Source organism: Dermacentor variabilis, unplaced genomic scaffold (assembly GCF_050947875.1).
Source record: "Dermacentor variabilis isolate Ectoservices unplaced genomic scaffold, ASM5094787v1 scaffold_14, whole genome shotgun sequence".
NCBI classification, from domain to species: Eukaryota; Metazoa; Arthropoda; class Arachnida; order Ixodida; family Ixodidae; genus Dermacentor; species Dermacentor variabilis.
Window position 1 is genome coordinate 9333148 of NW_027460302.1, and position 24396 is coordinate 9357543.

Consider the following 24396-nt stretch of genomic DNA (forward strand, 5'->3'; position numbering starts at 1 on the left):
TGACATTCAAACCAGTGATGCTATCAACCATGTGACGGTGCTTCATCTCCACGACCAAGGTCTCAAGGAATGGGCTCCTACAATTGCATAGCGCAAATCTGCTATCCAGAATAGCTATTGAAACCGTCGTTTCAGGCCGGGGTCAATGATGAGAGATTTCTGGGCGTAGGTTACGACGACCAAAGACGGTTGACTGCGCGGACGCGGCGATCAGCCCGAGAGGAATAATGGTGCATCGATCTTAACAAGCAAGCGCAAACCGCTGGTACCGTCGGTGATATATAAAAATTTACTGAGGTACTTAAGCCAACTTACGTGCATCCAATGCGGAAGCATTCCGACTCTTCCTCACGATATTTTTGTATTGGTTATGAGCTCGAATTGGGCAAAGTCACTTTTGAGAATGGGCCACCGAAATTTTTTGGATGGGCGAGGTCAATTTTGGGAGTGGGTGAGGCCGGTTTTGAACGTGGGTCAATTCAATTTTTGTATTGGGCAAAGGCAATTTTCGGCGTGGCCAGCCCATGTTTTGGTGATGGGCCAACTAAATCTTGTGAATGGGCGAAATGGAGTGTGTCGAGTGTGGTTCCACTCAATTTTCAAATTGAGTAGTAAATTTTGGCGATTGACCACCGAAATGTTGGGTGCGGGCTAAGTCAATCTTGAGAGTTTGATACAGAGGTACGCACATGGACAAGTAGCAGCACCAAAACGGCGGTGGTTGTACCACAGGTTCTGCGGTGAAAAACTGCGTGAAACTTGCGGAAGCGACCAAATGCGGAAGGCGGCATGGGAGGATGATAAGTCTACAGAATTGGCGGTTACAGCTGCTAGTGTCTCGAAGCTCCTGGTGCATGTTGATTACTTAAAACGCGAGGCTTTCTACTGTTCCCTGGAACGAATCGACTTCGGACACCGGAGCCCCACGGGCAGCATTCGTGGCTACAGCCGCCATGTCCGTCATGTAGTCGGCCAGCTCGGCATGTTCAGACCGAGAAAGTGTGAGCTCCGACGAGAATCAATCGTACTTTCTCCGGAAGGCGCTGCAAGAACAGCTGACGTAGTACGGCTGTGACGAGGGGATATACCTTGTCGCCGAGCACGTGCAGAAGCTGATGCAGAAACTGGGTCCGACGTTTCTCACTGAGCTCCTCGGTACTCAGTATCTGTGGATATGGCGATGTGCACGGGGTATGAGGCAGCGTAAAACAGATCCTTTAATTATCGTGTGCGGAGTTGCGGTCAGCGGCAGAACAAGGATGTCAGTTAACTCGGTCATGGCCTGTGGTGGCAGCACTTCAAAGAGCAGCTCTTACTTGCTAACTTACAAGGTGATGTGACACATGCGTAAATTGTTATCAGCTTGGCAAAATCAGTTCTGCGGAATCCCGCAAGGGGGAGGAAGCCTCATGAAAGGAAAGATTGCCATCCACCCGAATGTAACACGAAGCTACACAGGAAACCCACGTGGGCTTCTCTAAAATAACGCTTTGCAGTGGAGGAAAACTTATTCCTCTAATGCGAAGCGTTTGTTCAGAGAAACCCGCGTGGGTTTCCTTTGTGGCTTCGTGCTGCATTCGGGTGGATGACAGTTTTTCCCCTTCACGTTCTGAGCTTAAGTGCCGCATAACGGTTGATCGGCCGTTCACGACTGCGGTAGGCTGATGTTAGCTCTAGCTCCTATCACACTTGCGGAAAGTCCAGAAATGGTTTTAGAGATGGTACACTGGGGGTTGCTGGTGTTTGTGGTCCCCCGCGAATCCATTGTAGGTGTTGCTCGAGTCCTAGACACCAATAATAGTGGCCTACTGAGCACAGTTAAAGACTTCGCGACTTTCTTTCTGTGGTTGCGAGAGACGCAACTGCTGATGTAGATGTTGATCCTTGGCAAAACTGGTACCCACACGGCCCACCGTCCATACCTCCTCCTCGTCGTTCTCTGGACAGTCTTCGCACCAGCTCACGTGGTTCGCCAGACGGCGCCAGAGAAGAAAGTCATGCCACAGCATTAAACGTACTTAGCTTCATTTTGGGCGTGGAAGCTGCGCTTCGCTCTGAGAAGTGCTGCGTGATTTTTACGGAACAGAATAGACTGTGATTCGGCTGTTCATGTACTCTCTCTTTGCGCAGGTGGAGATCGCGTATCAAAGCTGCTTCAAGACAAGAGGACGTTTTGACACAAGAGGGCAGGATAAGCTCCGGATGGAGCTTTTTGAGGTGTGTGCATCTTCGCCCATTGAGCCTATTCACTACAATAATTCTATCACGTCCGATACGGCATTACCATGCAGATAAATAAATAGTTAAAACATGATAATGCCAGAAAATTAGCATGTGAGAGCACAGGCGTGGCTGCTTAACTGCAGCGCACTTTATCAAATGACATGAAGTTTCACGTATCACGCAGTTTTCACATTTTTTTTTGTGAATCACAGATATACCCATGCACGCATACTTGCCTTTTCGGCATCGTAGCTGAGCAGCAGTGCCCGCTTATCAAAGGATGTCCTTAGGATGAAAGTGTAGGAATCGCTGAGCAGTTAGAACAAGATTAGGAAGCAAAAGAAAGGTATGTCTCATAGCTTCAAATAGAATCATCAGTTTCTAGCAGGGCGAAATAAAACATATGCGCAAAGAAAGCGACACACGGGGACAAGCGCTAACTTCGAACTATTTGATCTTGTTTATTAGCCAAATTTTTATATACAAAGGAAAAAAAAATTCTGAAAACAAAACAGAAAACAAAACCACGAAATCATCTAGGTTCGCATGCCTGTGCATTGTAGAATGAATAAATATTTTGCTGACAATGCCACAGAAGGTCTACTGACAATTACCTTCCTGTGCCGCGCGCGCGCAGTTCTGAGCGATAGTGCGAGCACATTCGTCCTTGTGTCTACTTACCACGCGGTAACACTCGAACTTCACGATCATGGCAATGGAGAGCCATGAACCCTTCTCTTGAACTTCTTCACATTGTTACAATTTCGCGCATGCGTTCATTCAAGCAGCTATCTGTTTGGCCTACGTTACATGCACTGAAGCAAGGTTTGGGTACGGGCTAGTTGGTATTACATGGTACCAATCGTCACTTACAGCGCATACATAGACGTACTTTTTTGTCCCTCGTCTATGTAGGCGCTGTAAGTGACGATTGATACCATGGTTACATGCACGTCAAGAGGGGTATTCTGTAGATAACCTGACTCACGCAGTCTAACACACGATGCAATGATTTACCTTGCATGGACGTGTTTTTATTCTGACTAGTCGGCTAGTTCCAGCAAGTATGGACAGCTGGGCTAGTTGGTTATGATTAGCATTGTGAAACATCGTTCCAGCGGACAATTGAACACGGACGAGAAGAGAAAGACAACACGAACGCCGGCGTTCGTGTTGTCTTTTTCTTCTCGTCCGTCTACAATTGTGCGCTGGAACGATGTTTCATAATGCTAGTTCCAGCAAATTGTGCGGTGCTGAATATACTACCTGCACGCCTGATCGCTGACCCACTTTCTTCGAGGGATGCTATATACAGTTGCTGCAAGGAATACACGCCTCTTTGTAACGTCTATGGTAGTGCGGATTGGATGCATTGTCACTCGTAGAACGACGACGTTTCCTTTTTCTTTGAGGAGACTCTGGCACCGGTACAAGCAGCGGTTCAGGCTTCCCCGCGGCATGAAGTCGCTTGGCCTTTGCGTTGAAGCTATCCGTTATACTGTGCTGAGATGACTAGTTTAACGCGCTCTGGAATACCGAATCGCGATGCCCCTCTCAAAGACCTTGCTGTGCGCCGACTGGTATGGTGAGGGGTTTCAGTGCTCGGGGTTCGTATTGCCAACACATGTGGCTCCGAACAAGGCACAATCTAAGGTCCAAAAATCCGATCGATTTCCTCTGGGGTAACTCAGCATTTAAAATACGGGGAAGCATGCACTCTTTGAGCATGGACAACGTGTGCTCTATCTTAGACATATGGTTGTTAGATCATTGCGCATTAGCACTAGATAGTGCTGAACGAATCTGAAGACGTTCGTTACACGTGTGCTCTCAGTGCCCGTCGGCAGCATGCTGTCTAGCTTCGCTATAAAGCAATTGCTCCGGTAAGGCGCAATATATGAGCCGAGTGGCACACCTTCCTTATGAATGTAAATGCCGTTCCACTCAACAAAAGTTGACCTCAAAGGAAACGAAAGGAGGTCCAGAAACCCGCTCATACCAATTCCCACCTGATTCTGCTAGTGAATCCCTCATTCCTATATGTGCTTTTCAATGCAAGCGAGCTGTTGTGAGGAATATAGTACAGATCTTTGATGTCAATTGAGAAAGCCGTAAGAACGGTATTTGAATGTTCGTTCAAAAACCCATGACATCAGTCGTGTCCTGGATCACGAAATGATCACTCATTCTTAGAAGCGTCAGCTTATCGTGCAAGAACAATGCAAGTGATTTTTGCCCGGATAATTTTTCAGAAACAATGGCGCGGAATGGTACATCTGTTTTGTGCGTTTTCGCAGAGCAGAACAAGTCCAAACTAAGTATATCACACTTGCCTACTGTACGAGTCTGTGTTTCCAAGCCGAAGTCACTACAGAGTTCCTTGGCCCTTGTGTTGATCTTCTCCTGGAAGGTAGCGGATCGGCAGTGGAAGACTGAGTCGATGGCTTCGCAGCCTCTTGCTGAAAACACGCTGTGGCGTCACGTCGAAGCCATCCTCTTTATCCCAAGTCAGCACACAGAGTTTCTTTTCACTAGCTAGGCGAATACTTTTCTCAATGGCAATTCAGCTGAAGCAGGCTTACCCCTCCGCAGCATATCGACGCCTTCGGACACGCGATCTTCCGTTGTTGTGAGACTGGAGACTTTCCGCAGCAGGTCAGGCGGTAAATCTCGTCTCCGCCAGCGACGTTCGGTCCAAGCCCCTGCGTGTGACGTACGACTTCCGGGAGGTGTACGTCACCGAGTGCGAGGACCACTACCAAGGAGGAACGCCCCGCTGGCCTGTCTGCCAGGAGCTTGTTGAACACGTTTTTATACATACTGTTACGGTGCATTTGGACAGGACCGTGCGCGCAAGAGGGAGACGATAGGAAGTGGTAGGCTCTGTCCTGGATCTGTGGCTTTTGTCCCAGCCTGAGAAATTACCACGAACTTTTGCCCTTGTAAATAGCTTTAAATACATTTGTGCACTAAGCTTCGTCTTCGTAACATTTGTTGAAAGTGCGGGGTAACGACTGAGAACGGAGCCTCGCAGTGGCCGCCGCTTCCCTTCTTCTCCGATGGCGTAGGTGACGGTGCCCAGTTCGGCAACGCCTGCATCGACTGTTGTACTCACGCATCCGCGTCATCCAGGGACCTTTTACGGCACCAATGGCGCCGGCGTCGACGACTGGCTGGAGCTGTATGAGCGGGTGAGCAGCCATAACAAATGGGCTCCCACAGTAATGCTGACAAACGTATTGTTTTACTTGGCGGGAACTGCGCGAGTGTGGTTTAAAAACCAAGAACTCCTTAACTGGAATACATGTAAGCACAAGGTGGAGATGTCTTCAGAAAACCACTGGCTCGGAAGGTCGTCTCCGAGAAAAAGTTGGCATCACGAGTTCGGGCGTCCACCGAAGACTACGTCGCCTATATACAAGACGTGATGGCACTCTGCTGTAATGCCGATGTTGAAATTCCCGAGTCTGAGTGGGGCATGTCTTAAAAGGTATCGTCGACGATGCCTTCAGTTTACTCATCTGTAAGAACTGTACTTCGGTTAATGGCATGGTCACGGAGTGCAAGCGTTTCGAGCAGGCGAAAAGCCGTTGTACTTTCCAATACGGCTGCAACATCGTCTTCTGAACACCGCCAGGACTCTCCTTCGCGGCAGCAGGAGCTTTCACAACAGCTGACGAACATCGTGCGCCTTGAGCTGGAATCATGTGTCATCCATCTGTCAAGGATACACGCGCTTCTATGTTTCTTCTTGTTCAGGTTAATGTGCGCAAAGAACTCGCCAATGCAGGCTTGCAGTCAGTTTGCACCGTGCCCAGTTCCTCGTCAACCGAACGTCCTTCGCTACTGCCTATTCTAAATGAAAGGATCCCCGAGGTTCTCGCAACATGGCCAAGGGGTGAACACCAGATGACCGACCTATTTGCTTCAGTTGTCGCCTCTTTCGTCACGTGGCCCGATATTCTCGCAACCCCTGGCCCTCGATGCCGTTCTCGAAGAGCCCTCGTCCAGACGGCAGTTTTTGCCATATCCAGCTGCAAGCCGAGCCAAACCTGCACGCGACTGACGCTATGACCGCATGGCGCCGTCGATCAGCGTAGCCGAGGAGTAACCAGTCCCGTTCGCCGCGAAGTCGTCGCCCGTCGTCTAGGTCACCCCAGTTACGTCGCCTTCGCGTCATTCCGAACTGGGTGCATACCGTCGGGAAACTAAAAGATGCAGCTCCGGGAGGTGACACTGCAGTATCGACGCCTCCGCCAGAGGCTCTCACCCTGCCGACCAGACGCAATATATTCGGCTTAGAACGATCTATTTGTCCCAGCACTTGTTCATGCTGGAGCGCATATATCGGTGATGAGCAACCGTCTTCGTTGCCGCTTGAAGAAAGTCCTTATACGGGCCGCATCTCGTGCTATCCGGGTCGCTGATGAAGCAATGCCCGTTATTCTTGGCATGTGCACTGCCTCAATAACTGCCGCTGGTTTCAACACTTCCGTTTTAGTTGCTGTTCTGGAACGGTGTCCCCATGACTTCATTTTCGGCCTCGACTTTTTATCACACTATTCAGCACTAATTGACTGTGCTGCTGGCCTTCTACAAATCGAGCTGCCTTATTTACTGCTTTCCTCAAAAATCTGCTGAGCCTCGTTTAAGTTCTCTGGACCTCGCACGATTGCCGCCTCAAGCCTCCATGTATATGCATTTGACATGCTTGCCATCAGTTCCCATGACTACTTCCTGATTCCTAATAAAAATGTTCTCAATCTGCGCACAGTTGCCGTTATTCATACCATAGTGACAATCGTCAATAACCGTGTATTTCTTCGTGTTTTAAATTTGTTTTAAGTACGCAAATTATCCTGAAAGGCATGTCGCTCGGCAACGCTTCTCCCATCGACGGTCCCGCCATCTCTGTATTAGATGTTTCGCAGCCAGCTGCTGTCCGAAAGTCCGATCTCGGCACTTCTTCCAAGATGACTGCTCAAGACCTGCTTTCCAAGCAGGCTGCGAATATCTCTCGCGTCCTAGTCTCTTATCGCCGCGTCTTTGACTTTGAGCATCGCTTTCTGAGAGAGAATTCTGTTGTGACTCATAAGATTGACACGGGTGATGCTAGTCCTATCCGCCAACGACCTTATCGCGTGTCTCACGTAGAACGCCACGTTATCCAAGGTGAAGTAGACAAGATGCTAACCAAAAGTGTAATTGAGCCCTCTTCGTGTCTTGGGCGTCGTCGGTTGTCTTCGCCAAAACGAAGTATGACAGCTGGCGATCTTGTGTCCACTACGGTCAACTGAACCAGCTCATGAAAAAGGATGTGTACCTGCTCCCGCGGATTCTTGATGGTCTCGACTTCTTGCGCGGATCTAAATTCTTCTCTTCAATCGACATCCAATGCGGTTAATGGCAGATTTTCGTTGATGAACTCGACTGTGGGAATACCGCTTTCGTTTCACACCGAATGCCCTTGACCATGTTAAAGCTATGCCTTTCGGACTCTTAATGCTCCAGCAACTTCAGAGTGAATGATGGACTCTCTCCTTTGGGGCTAAAAGTGGTCTACCTGCTTATGTTATCTGGACGATGTCATCGTATTTTCCCCTAAGTTTAACAGCTACCTCAGTCGCTTGGCCTCCTGCAGGGGCATCTGCGTCAGCAGGCGTTTAGTGTGTTGCAACACCACGTACCCGAACACAGGAGAGTTGGACCCTGCCTCGCGTAACCGTGCACGGCTTTGTCGTGTGCGTGGAAAATGGGGCCTTGGATGTTGAGCCGATGCTGAGTGTTAGGGTCTTCAAGGCCCCTCGGTGGAGGGGCCTTTGGCCTCGGCTAAGAGCGGCGAGACTCGCGATCGCTCCAAAAAAGACAAACCTCGCGTTACGGCCTCTGGAAAGGGCCTGTGAGCTCACCTCCGTCGGCTAAAACACGCAGCACAAAACACATTTATCGTAATGGAAGCACAAATTCTGCAGTGGAATGTTAGAGGACTTCATTACCTTGACGATATTAGAGAACTCCTACACATACATAATCCAAAGTTGCTGTGTGTTCAAGAGACACATCTGAAACATACAAACACAAAATTTTTTCGCCATTACACCATCTTCAGAAAAGACCGGGACGAGGATGAGCCTCCGGCGGTGTAGCAATAGTTGCAGACAAGTCTGTAACTTGTCAATGCGTCGCCCTTTACACGCCGGTTGAGGCAGTGCCACTTAGGCAATCCTTTTAATTAAACTTGTCACTGCGTGTTCTGTATACATACCTCTTAACTATTGACACGTGTACTTATCTTTATCGGGCAACCACGTTTCGCCGCCTAACAAATGTAATCGCACAGCGTCGGACACGCCTACATGTATCCGAAGTTTCTGGCAAGTTATCGATGCTTCTATCCGTTGTCTGTTGTCGCCGAACCTTATGTTATCTGATTTCATCACCTGACGCGAATGGTGTAGAACTTTGTGGAAGGCACGCGGGTCCGAACGATTAGTCTGGAACATTCGACGACTGCTCTATAAAAGCCGACAAGCTTGACCCGCTGATCAGATTTTCGACGATCGCCGACTGTGTTCGCCGCTCTCGTTGTGCTTTAAGTGTAGCCTGTTTTGTGGGCACAGGTTCGCCCAATAAAAGCTAGTTTTGGCTTTCACAGTATTGCTACTTTGTTCTTTGACATCACGATCACGTGACATCTGGTGGAGGTGCTTTTCGTCCATGTACCGGACGCCCCCCACAAGCCGTGATCCAAGCCCCGAACGTAAAGAGAGCACCAACGTAGTCACGGACCATCGAGAAAGCCGTCGTCTACAACACCTGCCCCCGGAGCACGGACTTCTATCAGAGAAGACCAAGAAGATTGTGGCCAAGACAACCACAATGGCTGCCCCAGTCTCACCCATCGTACTTCAACAACCCAGAGAGCCCCCTACCTTCCGTGGAGCTACGTCGGAGGGTCCTGAAACCTGGCTTGAATCCTTCGAAAGGATCTCGACCTCCAATAACTGGACCTCTGAGGATAAGCTACGACACGTGTACTTCACCTTGGAAGATGCCGCGAGGACATGGTTCCAGAACCGGGAGTCCACTCTAGCAACATGGGACCTGTTCCGCAGTAACTTCCTGAGGACGTTCACGAGCGTTGTCCGAAAAGAAAGCGCCGAAGTTCTGCGGGAAACCCGAGGCCAACTACCCAATGAGACCATCGCCATCTTCACAGAAGAGATGACCCGCCTTTTCCGGCACGCCGACCCGGAAATGTCCGAAGAGAAAAAAGTGCGTTTCTTGATGCGAGGCGTCAAGCAAGAGCTTTTCGCCGGACTAATCCGAAACCCACCGAAGACGGTAGCTGAGTTCCTGACAGAGGCTACGACGATTGAGAAAACGTTAGAAATACGCACTACGCAATATAACCGCCAAGTGCTCACGCCTCAGTGCGCCATCCAAGCGCTGGGCTCCGTTGATCTCCAAGAGACCATAAGGGCCATTGTGCGCGAAGAACTCCGCAAGGTCTTGCCTTCGTCGCAACCTCAAGTAGCCTCGATCGCTGACATCGTGAAAGATGAGGTTCAGCGATCGCTGGGAGCTCCTGAGGTGCAACCTCAATTACCGCAGCCCCAGGCAGAAGCGATGACCTACGCCGCCGTCGCACCCGTCAAGGTCCCCCTCCGCGACTACGCCAGGGCTCTGTCACGCCGCAGTACCGTCGTCCGCCGCCGCCGCCGCCGCCACCACGACCACCCGTCGCCCAGCGCACCTACGCGAGGAAGACGGATATTTGGCGCGCCCCCGACCACCGCCCGCTCTGCTACCACTGCGGCGAAGCCGGCCACGGGTACCGACGATGCCTATACCGGGAGATGGGACTGCGAGGTTTCGCCGTCAACGCTACGCCCCCGCAGCAAGGCCAACGCCCTCGCGATATCGCCGACTACCTCGCCGCTACTCAGTGAAGCCCTCGACGACTGTCCCGTTCGCCGTCACCAGGCCGCTACCTGTCGCCGCAGCGCCGACCATACACCGGCCCAGCCCGGGGCCGCTCTGCGAGCCCATATCCGGAAAACTAAAAGCAGCAACTGATGGAGGTGCGGTTGCTGTTCGTCGAACTGACGAAGATCCTCCGCCGCCGACGAAGACGACGAAGAGGCCATATCGACGACATAAGGACACGACGCCGTCCCGACGAAGTCAGGAAGCGAAGACTGCACCGAAGAAAGACGACTCGACCACTCGACGTTCCAGCTTCAGTTGAGCACGACGCAGCCGTGATCCGACGCCAAGACCTAACTGCAACGCCAGACAAATAACCACCGACCTCGACGTGCTTCTCGACGGCCACACAGTTACCGCCTTAGTGGACACAGGGGCTGATTACTCCGTCATGAGTGGACACATCGCCGCCCAGTTAAAGAAAGTTAAGACCGCATGGGAAGCCCCTCAAATTCAAACCGCTGGAGGACACCTCATAACGCCGACTGGAATCTGCACGGCAAGAATTACCATTCATGACCGGGCTTACACTGCCACCTTTGTTATCCTGCAGCAGTGTTCACGAGACGTCATTCTCGGCATGGACTTCCTGAACCAACACGGCGCAATCATCAACCTGAAGTCGAACTTAATAACGCTGTCGGAAGATCAAGCGATACCGCCGGAGAGCCCTCGTAGACACCACGCCTTGAGTGTGCTCGAAGATCAAGTGAACATCCCGCCTCGCTCCAGCATTGTTATCTCGGTTGACACCGAAACGCCCGCTGACGTAGAAGGCGTCATCGAAGGCGACCAACGTCGACTGCTCTACCGTGAAATATGCGTCGCAAGAGGGATCGCTCGACTGCACGGAGGAAACACGAAAGTGTTACTGACAAACTTCATCCAGGAGTTCGAGCACATCAACAAGGGCACGACGATCGCATACAACGGGGTAATTCTGGAAACGAGCAATGCGTTTGTCCTCTCGGATTCTGTCGCATCTACCCCGACGACCGTAGTTCCAGAGCCAGATTTCGACATAAATCCAAGTCTCCCCGTGATTAAGCAGCAGCAGCTCAGAAGTCTGCTTCGACGATACAAAGACTGCTTTTCGACGTCATCGAAGATTCGACAAACACCAGTCGCAAAGCATCGCATAATAATCGAAGAGTGTGCTCGACCACTCCGCCAGAGCCCTTACCGAGTTTCGACGCGAGAACGCGAAGCTATAAGACAAGTCAACGAAATGCTGCGCGACGACATCATCCAGCCGTCGAAAAGCCCGTGGGCGTCTCCAGTTGTTGTAGTGAAGAAAAAGGACGGAACCCTACATTTCTGCGTCGATTATCGTCGACTGAACAAATCACGAAGAAAGACGTATACCCCCTCCCACGGATAGGCGACGCATTGGATCGGCTCTGCAATGCTAAATACTTCTCATCGAAGGACCTCAAGCCTGGCTACTGGCAAATAGAAGGCGGCGAAAGGGATCGCGAAAACACCGCCTTCATCACGCCAGATGGCCTCTATGAATTCAAGGTTATGTCATTTGGACTGTGCTCGGCACCTGCAACGTTCCAGCTAGTGATGGACATGGTCTCAGCAGGATTGAAGTGGCAGACCTGTGTTGTTTACTTGGATGACGTCGTCGTCTTCGCCGGAAATTTCGACGATCACCTTAAGCGGCTTGCGACAGTATTAGAGGCCATCAAGTCATCTGGGCTCACTCTGAAGCCGGAAAAGTGTCGCTTCGCTTACCATGAGCTTCTATTCCTAGGCCACGTCATCAGCAAATCTGGGGTATGCCCAGACCCGCAGAAGACAGCTGCCATCGCAAAGTTCCCGCAGCCAATCGAGAAGAAGGCAGTGCGCAGGTTCTTTGGCATGTGTGCCTACTATAGGCGCTTTGTCAAGGACTTTTCACGCATCGCGGAGCCGCTAACACATCTAGCGAAATGTGATGTCTAGTTCTAGTGGGAAACTCCACAGGCCGACGCATTTCAAGAACTCAAACGACGCATGCAGTCGCCGCCGGTGCTTGCACACATCGACGAGGACGCCGATACTGAAATCCACATTGACGCCAGTAGCCTAGGTCTCGGTGCCGTCCTAGTCCAGAGGAAAGACGGACTTAAACGGGTTATATCTTATGCTAGCCGGTCACTGTCAAAAGCGGAAGGCAATTACTCTACGACTGAAAAGGAATGCCTCGCCATCATTTGGACTACATCGAAATTCCGCCCTTACCTCTATGGCAGGCCATTCAAAGTCGTCAGCGACCATCACGCGTTGTGTTCGCTCGCTAACTTAAAGGACCCTTCAGGACGGCTGGCGCGGTGGAGCCTCAGACTGCAAGAATAGGACGGCACCGTAATATACAAGTCCGGCAGAAAACACTCTGACCGCGACTGCCTATCACGCGCCCCCATCGATCCCCCGCCGCAAGACGACGAGGACGACGACGCCTTCCTTGGAATAGTAAGCACGGGCGACTTCACTAAACAGCAGCGAGCAGACCCGGAGCTAAAAGGCGTTGTCAAGTATTTGGAAGGGAACACCGACGTTGTCCCTAGGGCATTTAAGCGCGGGTTGTCTTCGTTCACGCTACAAAACAACCTGCTTGTGAAGAAGAACTTCTCACCAGTCCGCGCCAGCTACCTTCTTGTTGTACCGTCAGCGCTGCGTCCAGAAGTACTGCACGCCTTACACGACGATCCCACCGCTTGGTACCTCGTATTCTCCCGGACGCTGTCGAGGATACAGGAAAGGTATTACTGGCCGCGTCTGAGCGCCCACGTCGCCCGTTACGTCAAGTCATGCCGAGACTGTCAACGACGGAAGACACCACCGACAAGGCCAGCAGGACTACTACAGCCGATCGAACCTCCTCATCGACCATTCGAGCAGATTGGGATGAATTTGTTGGGGCCGTTTCCGACGTCAACATCCTGGAATAAGTGGATCATCGTGGCGACGGACTATCTCACCCGCTTCGCTGAAACTAAAGCTTTATCAAAAGGCAGCGCAGCCGAAGTGGCGAAATTTTTCGTCGAAAACATCCTGCAGCGACATGGCGCCCCACAAATCCTCATCACCGACAGAGGAACGGCTTTTACAGCAGAGCTCACCCAAGCCATTCTGCAATATAGCCAGAGAAGCCACAGGAGGACAACTGCCTACCATCCGCAAACGAATGGTCTCACGGAGCGCCTGAACAAGACCCTCGCCGACATGCTAGCGATGTACGTCGACGTTGAACACAAGACGTGGGACGCGGTCCTGCCGTATGTAACATTCGCCTACAACACGGCGGCGCAAGAAACAACACAGATCACGCCGTTCAAGTTGGTTTACGGCAGGAACCCGACGACGACGCTCGACGCCATGCTGCCGCACGTCACTGACGAGGAGAATCTTGACGTCGCTACCTATCTCCAGCGCGCCGTAGAAGCCAGACAGCTCGCCCGCCTGCGAATCAAGAACTAGCAGAGGACCGACAGCCGACACTACAACCTCCGACGACGCTTCATCGAGTACCAGCCCGGTGCCCGTGTTTGGGTTTGGACCCCTATACGCCGACGAGGACTGAGCAAGAAGCTTTTTCGGACCGTACAAGATTATCCGACGTATTGGCGCACTGGACTATGAGGTCGTGCCAGACGGCATTTCGCTATCACAGCGGCGCCGCTCACGACCTGAATTAGTCCACGTTGTGCGACTCAAGCCGTACTACCAGCGTTAATGAACTTTGGGAGTTCGCGTAACTGACCTTTATACTTTGTTTCTTTTCGTTGTTTTGTTACTTATGTTTAATAAGTGTCCTTTTGTGTTTCGGTCTCATATTTGTAGCATCGGGACGATGCTTTTTAGGGGGGGGCGGGTATTCACACGTGTATTTATCTTTGTCGGGCAACCACGTTTCGCCGCCTAAGATATGTAATCGCACAGTGTCGGACGCGCCTGCATGTATCCGAAGTTTCTGGAAAGTTATCGATGCTTCTATCTGTTGTCTGTTGTCGCCGAACCTTATGTTATCTGATTTCATCACCTGACGCCAATGGTGTAGAACTTTGTGGAAGGCGCGCGGGTCCGAACGATTAGTCTTGAACATCCGACGACTGCTCTATAAAAGCCGACGCACTTGACCCGCTGACCAGATTTTCGACGATCGCCGACTGTGTTCGCCGCTCTTGTTGTGCTTTAAGTGTAGCTTGTTCTGTGGGCACAGGTTCGCCCAATAAAAGCTAGTTTTGCCTTTCACAGTATTGCTACTGTGTTCTTTGACGTCACGACCACGTGACACTATGATCTCAAAAAGCGATTTCTCTAACTTCTTTAGTCAGCTTCTTGACCCCTACATAATCATGGGAGATTTTAACGCCCACAACACGATGTGGGGGAGACTCACGATATCACGCGAGTGATTGAAAATTTTCTTCTCACCTCTAGTCAGTGCCTGTTTATTAGGAAGGAGCCGAAGTATTACAGTTTCCAACTTAACCTGTATTCAGCGATAGACCTCGCAATTGGCTCCCCTTCTCTTCTGTCTCACATAGAATAGAACATCAAAAGCTTTTTCGATGTGACCACTTTATTGTAAATTGAAACCTGATAACTCTGCATGAGAGCCATACGCATATAATTAGCATCGGTGGACTTAGAGCATTTTAAAAAATCAACTTCTCTACCACGAGATTTTATAAATGATTTTACTATAGATGATGCCATTGCATATTTTACCTGTTTTATTATTGATGCAGCCGAAAAGTTTATCCAGCAGACGAATGGTGGTACAATTACAAGACTTGCTCCCTGGTTGAATGAAGTCTGCAGAGAGGCGCAAAAGAAGCAGAATAAGGGTCGTGGCGTATTGGGTTGCTGGCCAAATACAGGAAATCTAATTCAATTAAAAAAAAATCTCATCACAGGGAAGGCGGACACGGCGTCAGGCAAAGAGAAAACGCTGGGTGAGGTTCCTCTCGGGTATAAATTCCCTCACACGTGAGGCAAAAGTGGGCAATGACTTCATCATCATCGTCATCATCATCATCAACCTATTTTATGTCCACTGCAGGACGAAGGCATCTATCTACCTGCCATCTCCAATTAACCCTATCCGGCGCCAACCGATTCCAACTAGCACCCGCGAATTTCCTTATTTCATCGCACCACTTAGTCTTTTGCCGTCCCCTACTGCGCTTCCCTTCTCTTGGTATCCGTTCTGTAACCCTAATGGTCCAACGGTTATCTAACCTGCGCATTACATGACGTGCCCAGGGCCATTTTTTTCTCTTGATGTCAATCAGAATATCGTATATACCTGTTGCTCTCTGATCCAAAGCGCTGTCTTTCTGTCTCTTAACGTTATGCCTAGCAATATTCGTTCCACCGCTCTTTGCGCGGTCCTTAACATGTTCTCAAGCTTGTTAGTGAGTCTCCAAGTCGCTGCCCCATATGTCAGCAGTGGTTAAATGCACTGATTGTACACTTTCCATTACAATGATAATGGTAAGCTTCCAGTCAGGAGCTGACGATGTGTGCCGTATGCTAACAACCCGTTTTTTATTCTTCTGTGAATTTCCGTCTCAAGATCAGGGTTCCCTGTGATTCCATTGACCTGGATAAACGTACTCCCTCACAGACTCTAGAGGCTTAGTGGTGATCTTTAACTCTTGTTTCTTTGCCCGGGCATTCATCATTGTCTTTGTCTTCTGCATATTAATATTCAACCCCACACTTACACTCTCTGTTAGGGTCCTCAATCATTTGTTGTAACTTGTCTGCGGTGCAGCTGAATACAACAATGTCATCGGCAAACCGAAGGTTGCTGAGGCATTCGCCGCCGATCCTTACTCCAAGAAAGGAAGCCGCACTAGTTTAATAGCTTGAATATTCCTACCAGGCACGCAGTGAATAGCATTGGAGAGATTGTGTCTCCCTGTCTGACCCCTTTGTTTATAGGTGTGCTCCTACTTGTATGGAATTAAGGTAGCTGTGGAATCTCTGTAGATATTTTCCAGGATATCTAAGTAAGCGGTCTGTACTGCTTGATTACGAAATCCCTCTGTGACTGCTCGTATCCCTGCTGAATCAAATGCCTTTTGGTAATCTATGAAAGCCATATATAGAGGCTGATTGTACTCTGCGGATTTATCGCTTACCTGATTGATGACGTGGATGTGATACATCGCAGAGTATCCGTTCCTGAAACCTGCCTGTTCCCTTGGTTGACTAGAGTCCAGTGTTGCCCTTTCTGTATTGGAGATTATCTTGATGAATATTTTATACAATATGGGAGTAAAGCTGATGGGTATATAATTTTTCTATCCCTTTAACGGCTCCTTTTTTCTGGATTAGTATAATGTTTGTATTCTTCCCGTTTTTTGGGACCTTTGCATTGGATAGACACTTTGTAGAGAGAGCCGCCAGTCATTCGTGTATTATGTGTTCTCCATCTTTTACAAATTGACTACTATTCCATATTCTCTTGCCGCTCTTCTCCTTTTCATGTCTTGCAAAGCCCTTCTTATCTCATCGCTAGTTATAGGAGGAGTTTTTGTATCCTGTTCGTTACTGTTTCAAATGGGGTAATCCTGAGCCCTCAGGGTGCTGTAGAGGTCAGTATAGAATTCTTCCGTTGTTTTTCTATACGTGCGGGATTGCTAACGATATTACCCTGCTTATCTTTCAGTGCATACATCTTGGAGTGTTCTATGCCAAGTTTCCTTCTCACTGATTTCTGGGTGCGTCCATTACCTAAGGCTTCTTCACTTCACTTTATGACCTTAGAGGCCCCCAGGATTGGGGGTGTTACATAAGGGGTGGGTAGCAATGAAAATAAATTAAACACACAAGGAAAAGATGTTTAGGTACAAATATGCTCGCTGTTAAATATGTTAATTATACAGTTCAAAAACGTGGATGGGCAGGTGATTGCGGCGATGTCGTGTGGAAAGCTGTTCCAATGTGAGGCTGAGCGTGGAAAGAATCATGAGGCAAAAGTCGTAGTGTGCGCACTTCGCAGGGGGACTAGATGGTGATGACCAATGCGGAATGAGATGCGTGCAGGAGGATTGATGTAGGGTGGTCGATGAAATGAGCTGAAAAACCCCTATGGAATAAGTACATAGTGTGATATGATGCCGACAAGCAAGGGTTCTTTGGCCGGATTCTGCTTTTAATGATGATCCATTGGCATTATATGAATAGCATGAATAAATGAATATTTTGGCACCGTTCTGTACTTATTCTAGACAGTTTGTTTGATAGTTTTGGTTAAGGTACCCTGATGGCAGAGGCATATTCCAGGTTAGAGTGTACGAATGAATTGTAGCCAAGTAATTTTAGATTTTGTGGCGCTTGACGTAGATGACGTTTTAAGAATCGAAGGCTTCTGTTAGCATATGATATCACTCTAGCGGCATGCGCGTTCCAGGTTAGATTGTTGGACAAAGTTACGTCTAGGTAATTATAATACTGTACAATGCTATCGTGACGCTCGACATTGTATAAGAGAACACGAGTGGATTGCGGTTTCGATGAAATGACATGAGTTTGCATTTATTGGTGTTTAGTTCCATGAGCCATTCGTTACACTAATTCTGGACGCAATTTAAATAACTTTGGAAGGTTAGTTAATGAGAGGGGTTAGTGACTGTGAGACAGATAACACATTCATGGGCAAGGATACAGACGTTACAGGAGACGTGTTGGGAGGTCGCTAATATATAATAAAAATGCAGGGGACCAAGGACTGACCCTTGCGGGACGCCTCAGGTTGCTGGAAGAGACCTAGAAGCTTGGTTATTAACGTGAACAAATTGTGTACGGTATTCCAGAAATTCTTTTATCATCTGCAGTATGTTATGATGTAAATTTAACCAAGAAAGTTTAGTCGCAAGTACTTTTAGGAACCTTGTCGAAGACTTTCGCGAAATTGAGGAAGATTGCGTCAGTTTGCAGGTTAGAACCAAGGGGCATGTGTAAGTCATGGACAAAATAGCGAATTGTGTTTCGCAAGATAGGTCCTTACGGAATCCGTGTTGAGATGGATGGAAGAAATTAACAACCTAGAAAATTCATTATGCGAGAATAGAGTACATGTTCCATGATCTTGCATGTCACACTTGTTAAACAGATAGGGCGGTAATTAAGGGGTGATTCATTTTTAGCTGATTTGAAGACCCGAACGCCCTTCCCCACCTTCCGATCTCTCGGTAAGCTACCTGTGGAAAGTGATTGCGCCAACAGTAACGATAAATACACTGAAGAAGCAGGCCCAGTGTTTTTTTAGGAGTATGCTGGTGATTTCTTGAGTACCTGCAGAAGATTACATCTTAATATTTTCAATGATTCAGGTGACGCCGTGTGCAGCGAATGTGGCTGGCGGCATGAGCGATTTTGGTTGGCCAGTTGGGAACACCGGTGGCATATCAGTTTCGTTTATGAAGACAGGTCAGAATTCAGTGTTAAAGATATTTGCATATTGAACGTCGTTCACTTCCTCGCCAAGTGTGTTGGTAAGTGCGATGATAAGCGCATGCTCTGGGATTCGAACTTGTCAGAACTTTCCGAGGTTATTGTTTAGGATCTATCGCAGGCGAGTTTGAAAAATGCGCGTTTGGCATTATAAAGGAACTGTAAATATGTTGACTCGGCCTCGTAGTATTTTTTTCATGCGCCTGCGCTCGGATTTCGTTTTTCTGCTCGGAAAAGTCGTTTCTTCATGTTCTCAATTGTTTTCAAGGACTTTTTGAACCATGGTTTATTATGATTGGCACAAAATGTAATGGTGGGAATGAACTTGGTTGTTAGTTCGGTGATTTTGGCTTTAGAAGTAAGCCAGTTGTCCTCAATTGATCGCTCGTGGAAACCTGTTTCGAAGTCCGGAAAAAAGTGATAATCGTTTGTTGATTTTATTGTAATTGCTTTTGTATTAAAGGGACCCTGAAACGCTTTTGACGATTTTCTACAAACGTACTGAGTCGTTAGAGTAGGTCCTTCTGATCATTAATTGACACATCTAAGTGCTCTGCGTAAAGCGTGTAATTTATTATAAGGTTTTAAAAATGCACATCGCTGCCGATCGCGGCGCACTGCTCGGCGGAATTTTAAGCCGCCCCTACCCATATGACCAAAATCACCCGTATGACGTCAGTGGGGCGAGCTATCCGATTGGCTGACCAGGGCGCGTGATCGATAATTTTTCCAACTTTATGGTAAACAAATGATCTTCGTAATAGTTGGAATGTTAGTTAATTTGTCTTTATGATAAGAAAGTAGCATAAAGAGAATGCACAAGAACAATTTTTCAGTACATTAAGCACTTCCGGCACACAGCAAGTGTCGTCTGCTTGTGTTACAACGTACTCCATTTTGACGAGAGCTCTGCGGTCACAGTTGGTCTCAGTCTTTTCGCGAGCACTATGATTCGACTTTGTTGCCTTGTGGACTGCAAACGTAGCGACTGGAAATATGTCAAGCTGCGACATCGTGTCCCTCTGCAAGGCAGGGTACTTGCGAACTGGCTGCTGCGCATCGGACTGCCGCTATCCGATCGGCGCCAGGATTTGCGCGTTTGTGGCCGTCACTTTACACCGGAAGATTACTAACGCAACAGCGTTTCGCGAGTCCCGTTAGGGCAAACGTAAGCGCAAGGGGACAGGGTCTGGCCGCTTGACTGTGCCGTAACGGGATGAGCCGAGATGAGCAGAAGGGCAAATGTGAATGGTCTGCACGGTGCAGCCACCTGGTGGCATAGAGCGCAACCATGCACAGTAGCAGCAACGAAGCGTATTCTTCTTTGCTGCTAGTGCGTATTTTTCGCAGGAGTGTAATCATCGACACGTTGTTTTTATAAATGTTTAAAATGTTTTACACTTGGTTAGAGCAATATTAGCGCTTTGTTTGGCTGGTTAAGCGCTGCGCCAACAAGTGTCTGGACCGTGTAGACCGATCAGGCCGCTCACGTACGTCTCCGCCAAAGTTCCTTCATCAGCTTGAGTTTATGCCTCCAGTGATTTGCCGAAATGACCAGCTTGCCTGTGGTTAACGGAATACCAGACACGTTCGGCGCTACGACAGAATGCTCGCAACGCACGCTGCTTCGATAGCCCTCGCTTGGGGTCGACAGCCAAGCGGCTAGCGGAGAGGTCTCGCGCGGGCGGGGGCGGGCTCCAAAACAACCGGAAGTGGACGATGTGACGTCGCATCGTGACGCAGGACCAGTGAAGGCGGAGCGCAGCCCCGCTCGCTCGGCGAACGAGTTGAGGAGGAAAAGCGTGGATGCGGAGGAGGGTAACTTCTAATCGCTTGTAGCTCCATTAATACGTGACGCTTTACTTAAATTGTGGTGCGAATGTTCTACTTAAGCTGTACCCTACGCGTCTACAAAATTTGTCCGAACCGTTTCAGGGGCCCTTTAAAGGCATATCGTTTTGGAGAACGTTTGGCGCGATTCCGTGATGAAGGTGAAAGTCCCATTTAGAATTTTGTGCCCGCTAACTTTGTGTTGATAAGTAAGATATGATAAACTTTCAAGGTGATTACTTATTATAAGGTCCAAGATGTTTGACGAGTCACGTACGGGGCGTGTAGGTTCTTTTACTAACTGGGTGGGATTGAAATTTAGACAGATGTCAAAGGAGTTAATTACTTCTTTATTGCTTGTTGGTGTTAGGTTCTGCCGGTCAATTGACGCGAAATTAAAATCGCCAAAAAGAAGAATGCGCGCGTTAGGATGTGTAGCAGTAAGTGGATTTAGGCTATATTTAGGTTATAGGAAAAACTTGGATTGCTTTAGGTGGCTGTGTAGCAGCCACCTAGTATTACGGTTTGAAGTGCGGAACGGCAGATTACCCATAGCATTTCATGCTCTGATTCGATCTTAACAGAATAAGGCAATTGCTGGTTAGTGGTAATTAGAACTACCCCTCCTCTGGAGCCCTTGCGGTCCTTGCAGAAAACATTTAATTTATGTATATCGGGAAGAACTTCCGTATGAATGTCGTCATCTGTTAGCCACGTTTCAGTTAGTATAAGTATTTTGCTGGCAGATTATGAAGCAAGATTACATATGTATTCGCGCTTGGGGAGGAAACTGCTTAAGTTAAAATAATAGAAAAAGAAATATTTGGAAGCTTACCACGAGGGCTGCTAAAGGAAAGTTTAGTTACATGCCAATGAACCGTATGCTATGAGATTTCTTTTACTGTACTCGATGACTTGTCGAATGCGTGCCGCTTAGGACCGATGAACAAGAGGCCGTTCTAAAAGGTGTCCGCCGTTCGCGGCTAGTGTCTTTCTTCATCAGTCTTGGCTTTTTCATCCTGTTGTGCTGGTTCGCTCGGTGACGAAGCAATTCATGCTAAGGAAACCCCTGAAACCGAATTTTCAGTGTCAGTGTGCGCTGATGTTGTTCTGCCCGTTGGACCAACGCAAATGGACTATTCCTTTCCAAAGCAACAAAATAGATAACTGCTAATTTTAAAGAGGTGGTGGTACACAAGCCGTAATATTGCTACGGAACAGTATTTGCAAAGGCCAAGAGGCGAACAGTGAGAAGACGACGACGACGATTGGAGGCTAGAGCGGGCTGTCGCCTCTTGGCCAAGTGCAGCGTATTCCTTTGTAATTATACTTTTATATACCTTTTCGTCTGCGTCTTCCTACGTAACATATCTGGTGGAGGTGGGCGTTCCTTATACCTCGTTACGGAGCTTTGCAGTGGACGGTATGTTGAGCCTTCCTTCATGGCTCCCGGTGATGAGAACTCGACTCAGCCGCCTCCGACACCTGCTGCCACTTCGACGACCTACATCCCTCTCCCCGCTGCCCGTGATCCTGGCATATTCTCGGGAAAGATGGGGAAGACGTCGAGGACTGGATCAGCCTGTACGAATACGTCAGCTGCAATAAACAGTGCGACCCTACTATCATGCTCACCAACGTAGTCTTCTACCTCGGCGCCACACCTAGAGTTTGGTTTCGGACGCACGAAGATGAGCTCAGCAGTTGGGTTTCGGTTAAGCAAAAGCTCCCAGAGTTGTTCGGCAACATATACGGTCGCCAACTTGCCGCTATCAAGCCGTGTGCAGAAGTCAACGGGGCCCTACGTCACGTACATTCAGGACGTCTTCACTCTGTGCCGCAAAGTTGACGTTCACATGACTGAGTCCGACAAGGTTGCCCACATCCTCAAAGGCATTGTCGATGACGCCTTGAACTTGCTCGTTCTTAACAACGTGGTGACGGTGGCTGCATCTTTAAGAGTGCCGCCGCCTGGAACTCGCTAAAAGCCGACCTATCGACTAGCAGTGTGCCCGTCTGCCCAACACCCCAGTGACATCTTCCTGTGCCAACGCTTCTTGTCCCAACAACACTGGTGATGTTACCAGGATCGTCCGTCGTGAGATCGAGGTTGCCTTCGACTCCAGCTCCTCCAACGCACCTGCAGTCACGGTTTCCCTGCTCCAGGCAATTATCCGCCAGGAATTCGCAAACGGGGGTCTTCACACCATCTGCTCGGCCCATCGCCCTGATACCCACCCGGCTTATTCGACTCCGCCCCGTCCCGCATCTTATTACCCACCACGTTTCCGCGACCCATCTGAATGGCGCAATGCTGACGACAAGCCCATTTGTTTTCACTGCCGTCGAATCGGGCACACATCTCGGCACGGTCGCAGTCGCAGTCGCTGAACCGGTCTACTTATACTGACTACTCTCGCCCCCCAGGTGGCCCTTCTCGTCCCTATGCTGCCCGCTCCGATAATGCCACCACAGATTCTCCGGCGCCGAACCGCCGCTATTCTCGTTGGCCTTCGCCCCAACGACGACAATGTTGCTCCCCCCAGCCCCGTCGCTCCTATTCGCCGACTCCCTTCGGACGCCACTCCCAGCCGGAAAACTAAACGATGCAGCTCCTCTAGGTGACGCTGCATTGCTCCCTACGCCGCCAACTCCTCTACTGACGTTGCCCACTCATCTGAACTTTCTTGACGTGCAAGTCGACGGTGTTTCTGTATCTGCGATTATACACACTGGGGCGCATTTATCGGTAATGAGCGCTGACCCTCGTTACCGGTTGAAGAAAATAATCACGCCTGCCACGACGCCTGTTGTCCGTGTCGCCGATGGCGTAACAGCCCCCGTAATTGGTATGTGTGCCGCCCGCGTCTCCGTCGCCGATCGCTCCACTATCGTGCTATTCACAGTCATCGCCCACTGTACCCACGACTTCACCCTCGGCTTAGACTTCCTCTCCGCACATTCTGCTTTCATCGATTGTTCCGCCAGTACTCTCCGCCTTGACCTGCCTGTTCCGGATTCCGCTGAACCACATTCCATTCGCCTCAGTTCCATCGACTTTGTTCCCTTGCCACCTTCGGCACCGGCTTACGTTAACTTAGTGTCATCCCCACCAGTGTCCGACGGTCATTACATCGCGGCTCCTATGCAAGACGTCCTACTTACACACGGGATCACAGTACCTCATACCGTTTTATCCATTACGGCAAATTGCGTCTGCCCGCCAGTGGTCAATTTTGGCTTGAAGACACAAATGCTGCCACGCGGGATGTCTCTGGCCCAGCTTTGCTCATTCAAGGAACAATCAGTAGCATCTATTGCAGTAGACGACAATTCAGCCGATCCTCCTCTACCATCGCAGCGGGCAACTTGTACCATCGCCGACTTACACAAAAGCATTGCGCCTGCCATGCCATCTGAGCACGCTCGTGAGCTCTACCGCGTTCTGTTTTCCTACGGTGATATTTCTTACTTTAACGATCTTCCTTTGGCCCAAACTACAGCTGTGAAACATCGCATTAATACCGGCCATGCCCCTCCTATTAATGGCCGCCCGTATCAAGTGTCACCGGTTGAGCGTCAAGGTATCCATGCAGAAGTTCGCAAAATGCTTGTCAAGAAGATTATTGAACTGTCGTGGAGTCCATGGGCGTCACCTGTTGTACTAGCAAAAAAGAAGGATGGCTTATGGCGCTTCTGCGTGGATTATGGGCACCTTAACAGGGTTACCAAAATGGACGTGTACTTCCTACATCGGGTTCCTACTTCCTCCACGGTGCTCGCTACTTATCCTCTATTAACACTCGCTCCGGTTACTGGCAGATTGCCGTTGAATATCTGGACTGCGAGAAGACTGCTTTTGTAATACCCGACGGTCTTTATCAATTTAAAATG

General features: G+C 49.3%; 1 protein-coding gene across 1 annotated transcript in view; it reads left to right on the top strand.

Annotated features, from left to right (window-relative positions):
• LOC142567777 (uncharacterized) overlaps positions 1–24396 on the top strand; it is a 243824-nt gene that overhangs the window by 32119 nt on the left and 187309 nt on the right. Inside the window, exon 2 of the mRNA XM_075677938.1 lies at positions 2131–2217. Coding sequence (XP_075534053.1) covers positions 2203–2217 — 15 coding nt within the window. The 5' untranslated portion in view covers positions 2131–2202. The remainder of the gene's footprint in view (positions 1–2130; positions 2218–24396) is intronic.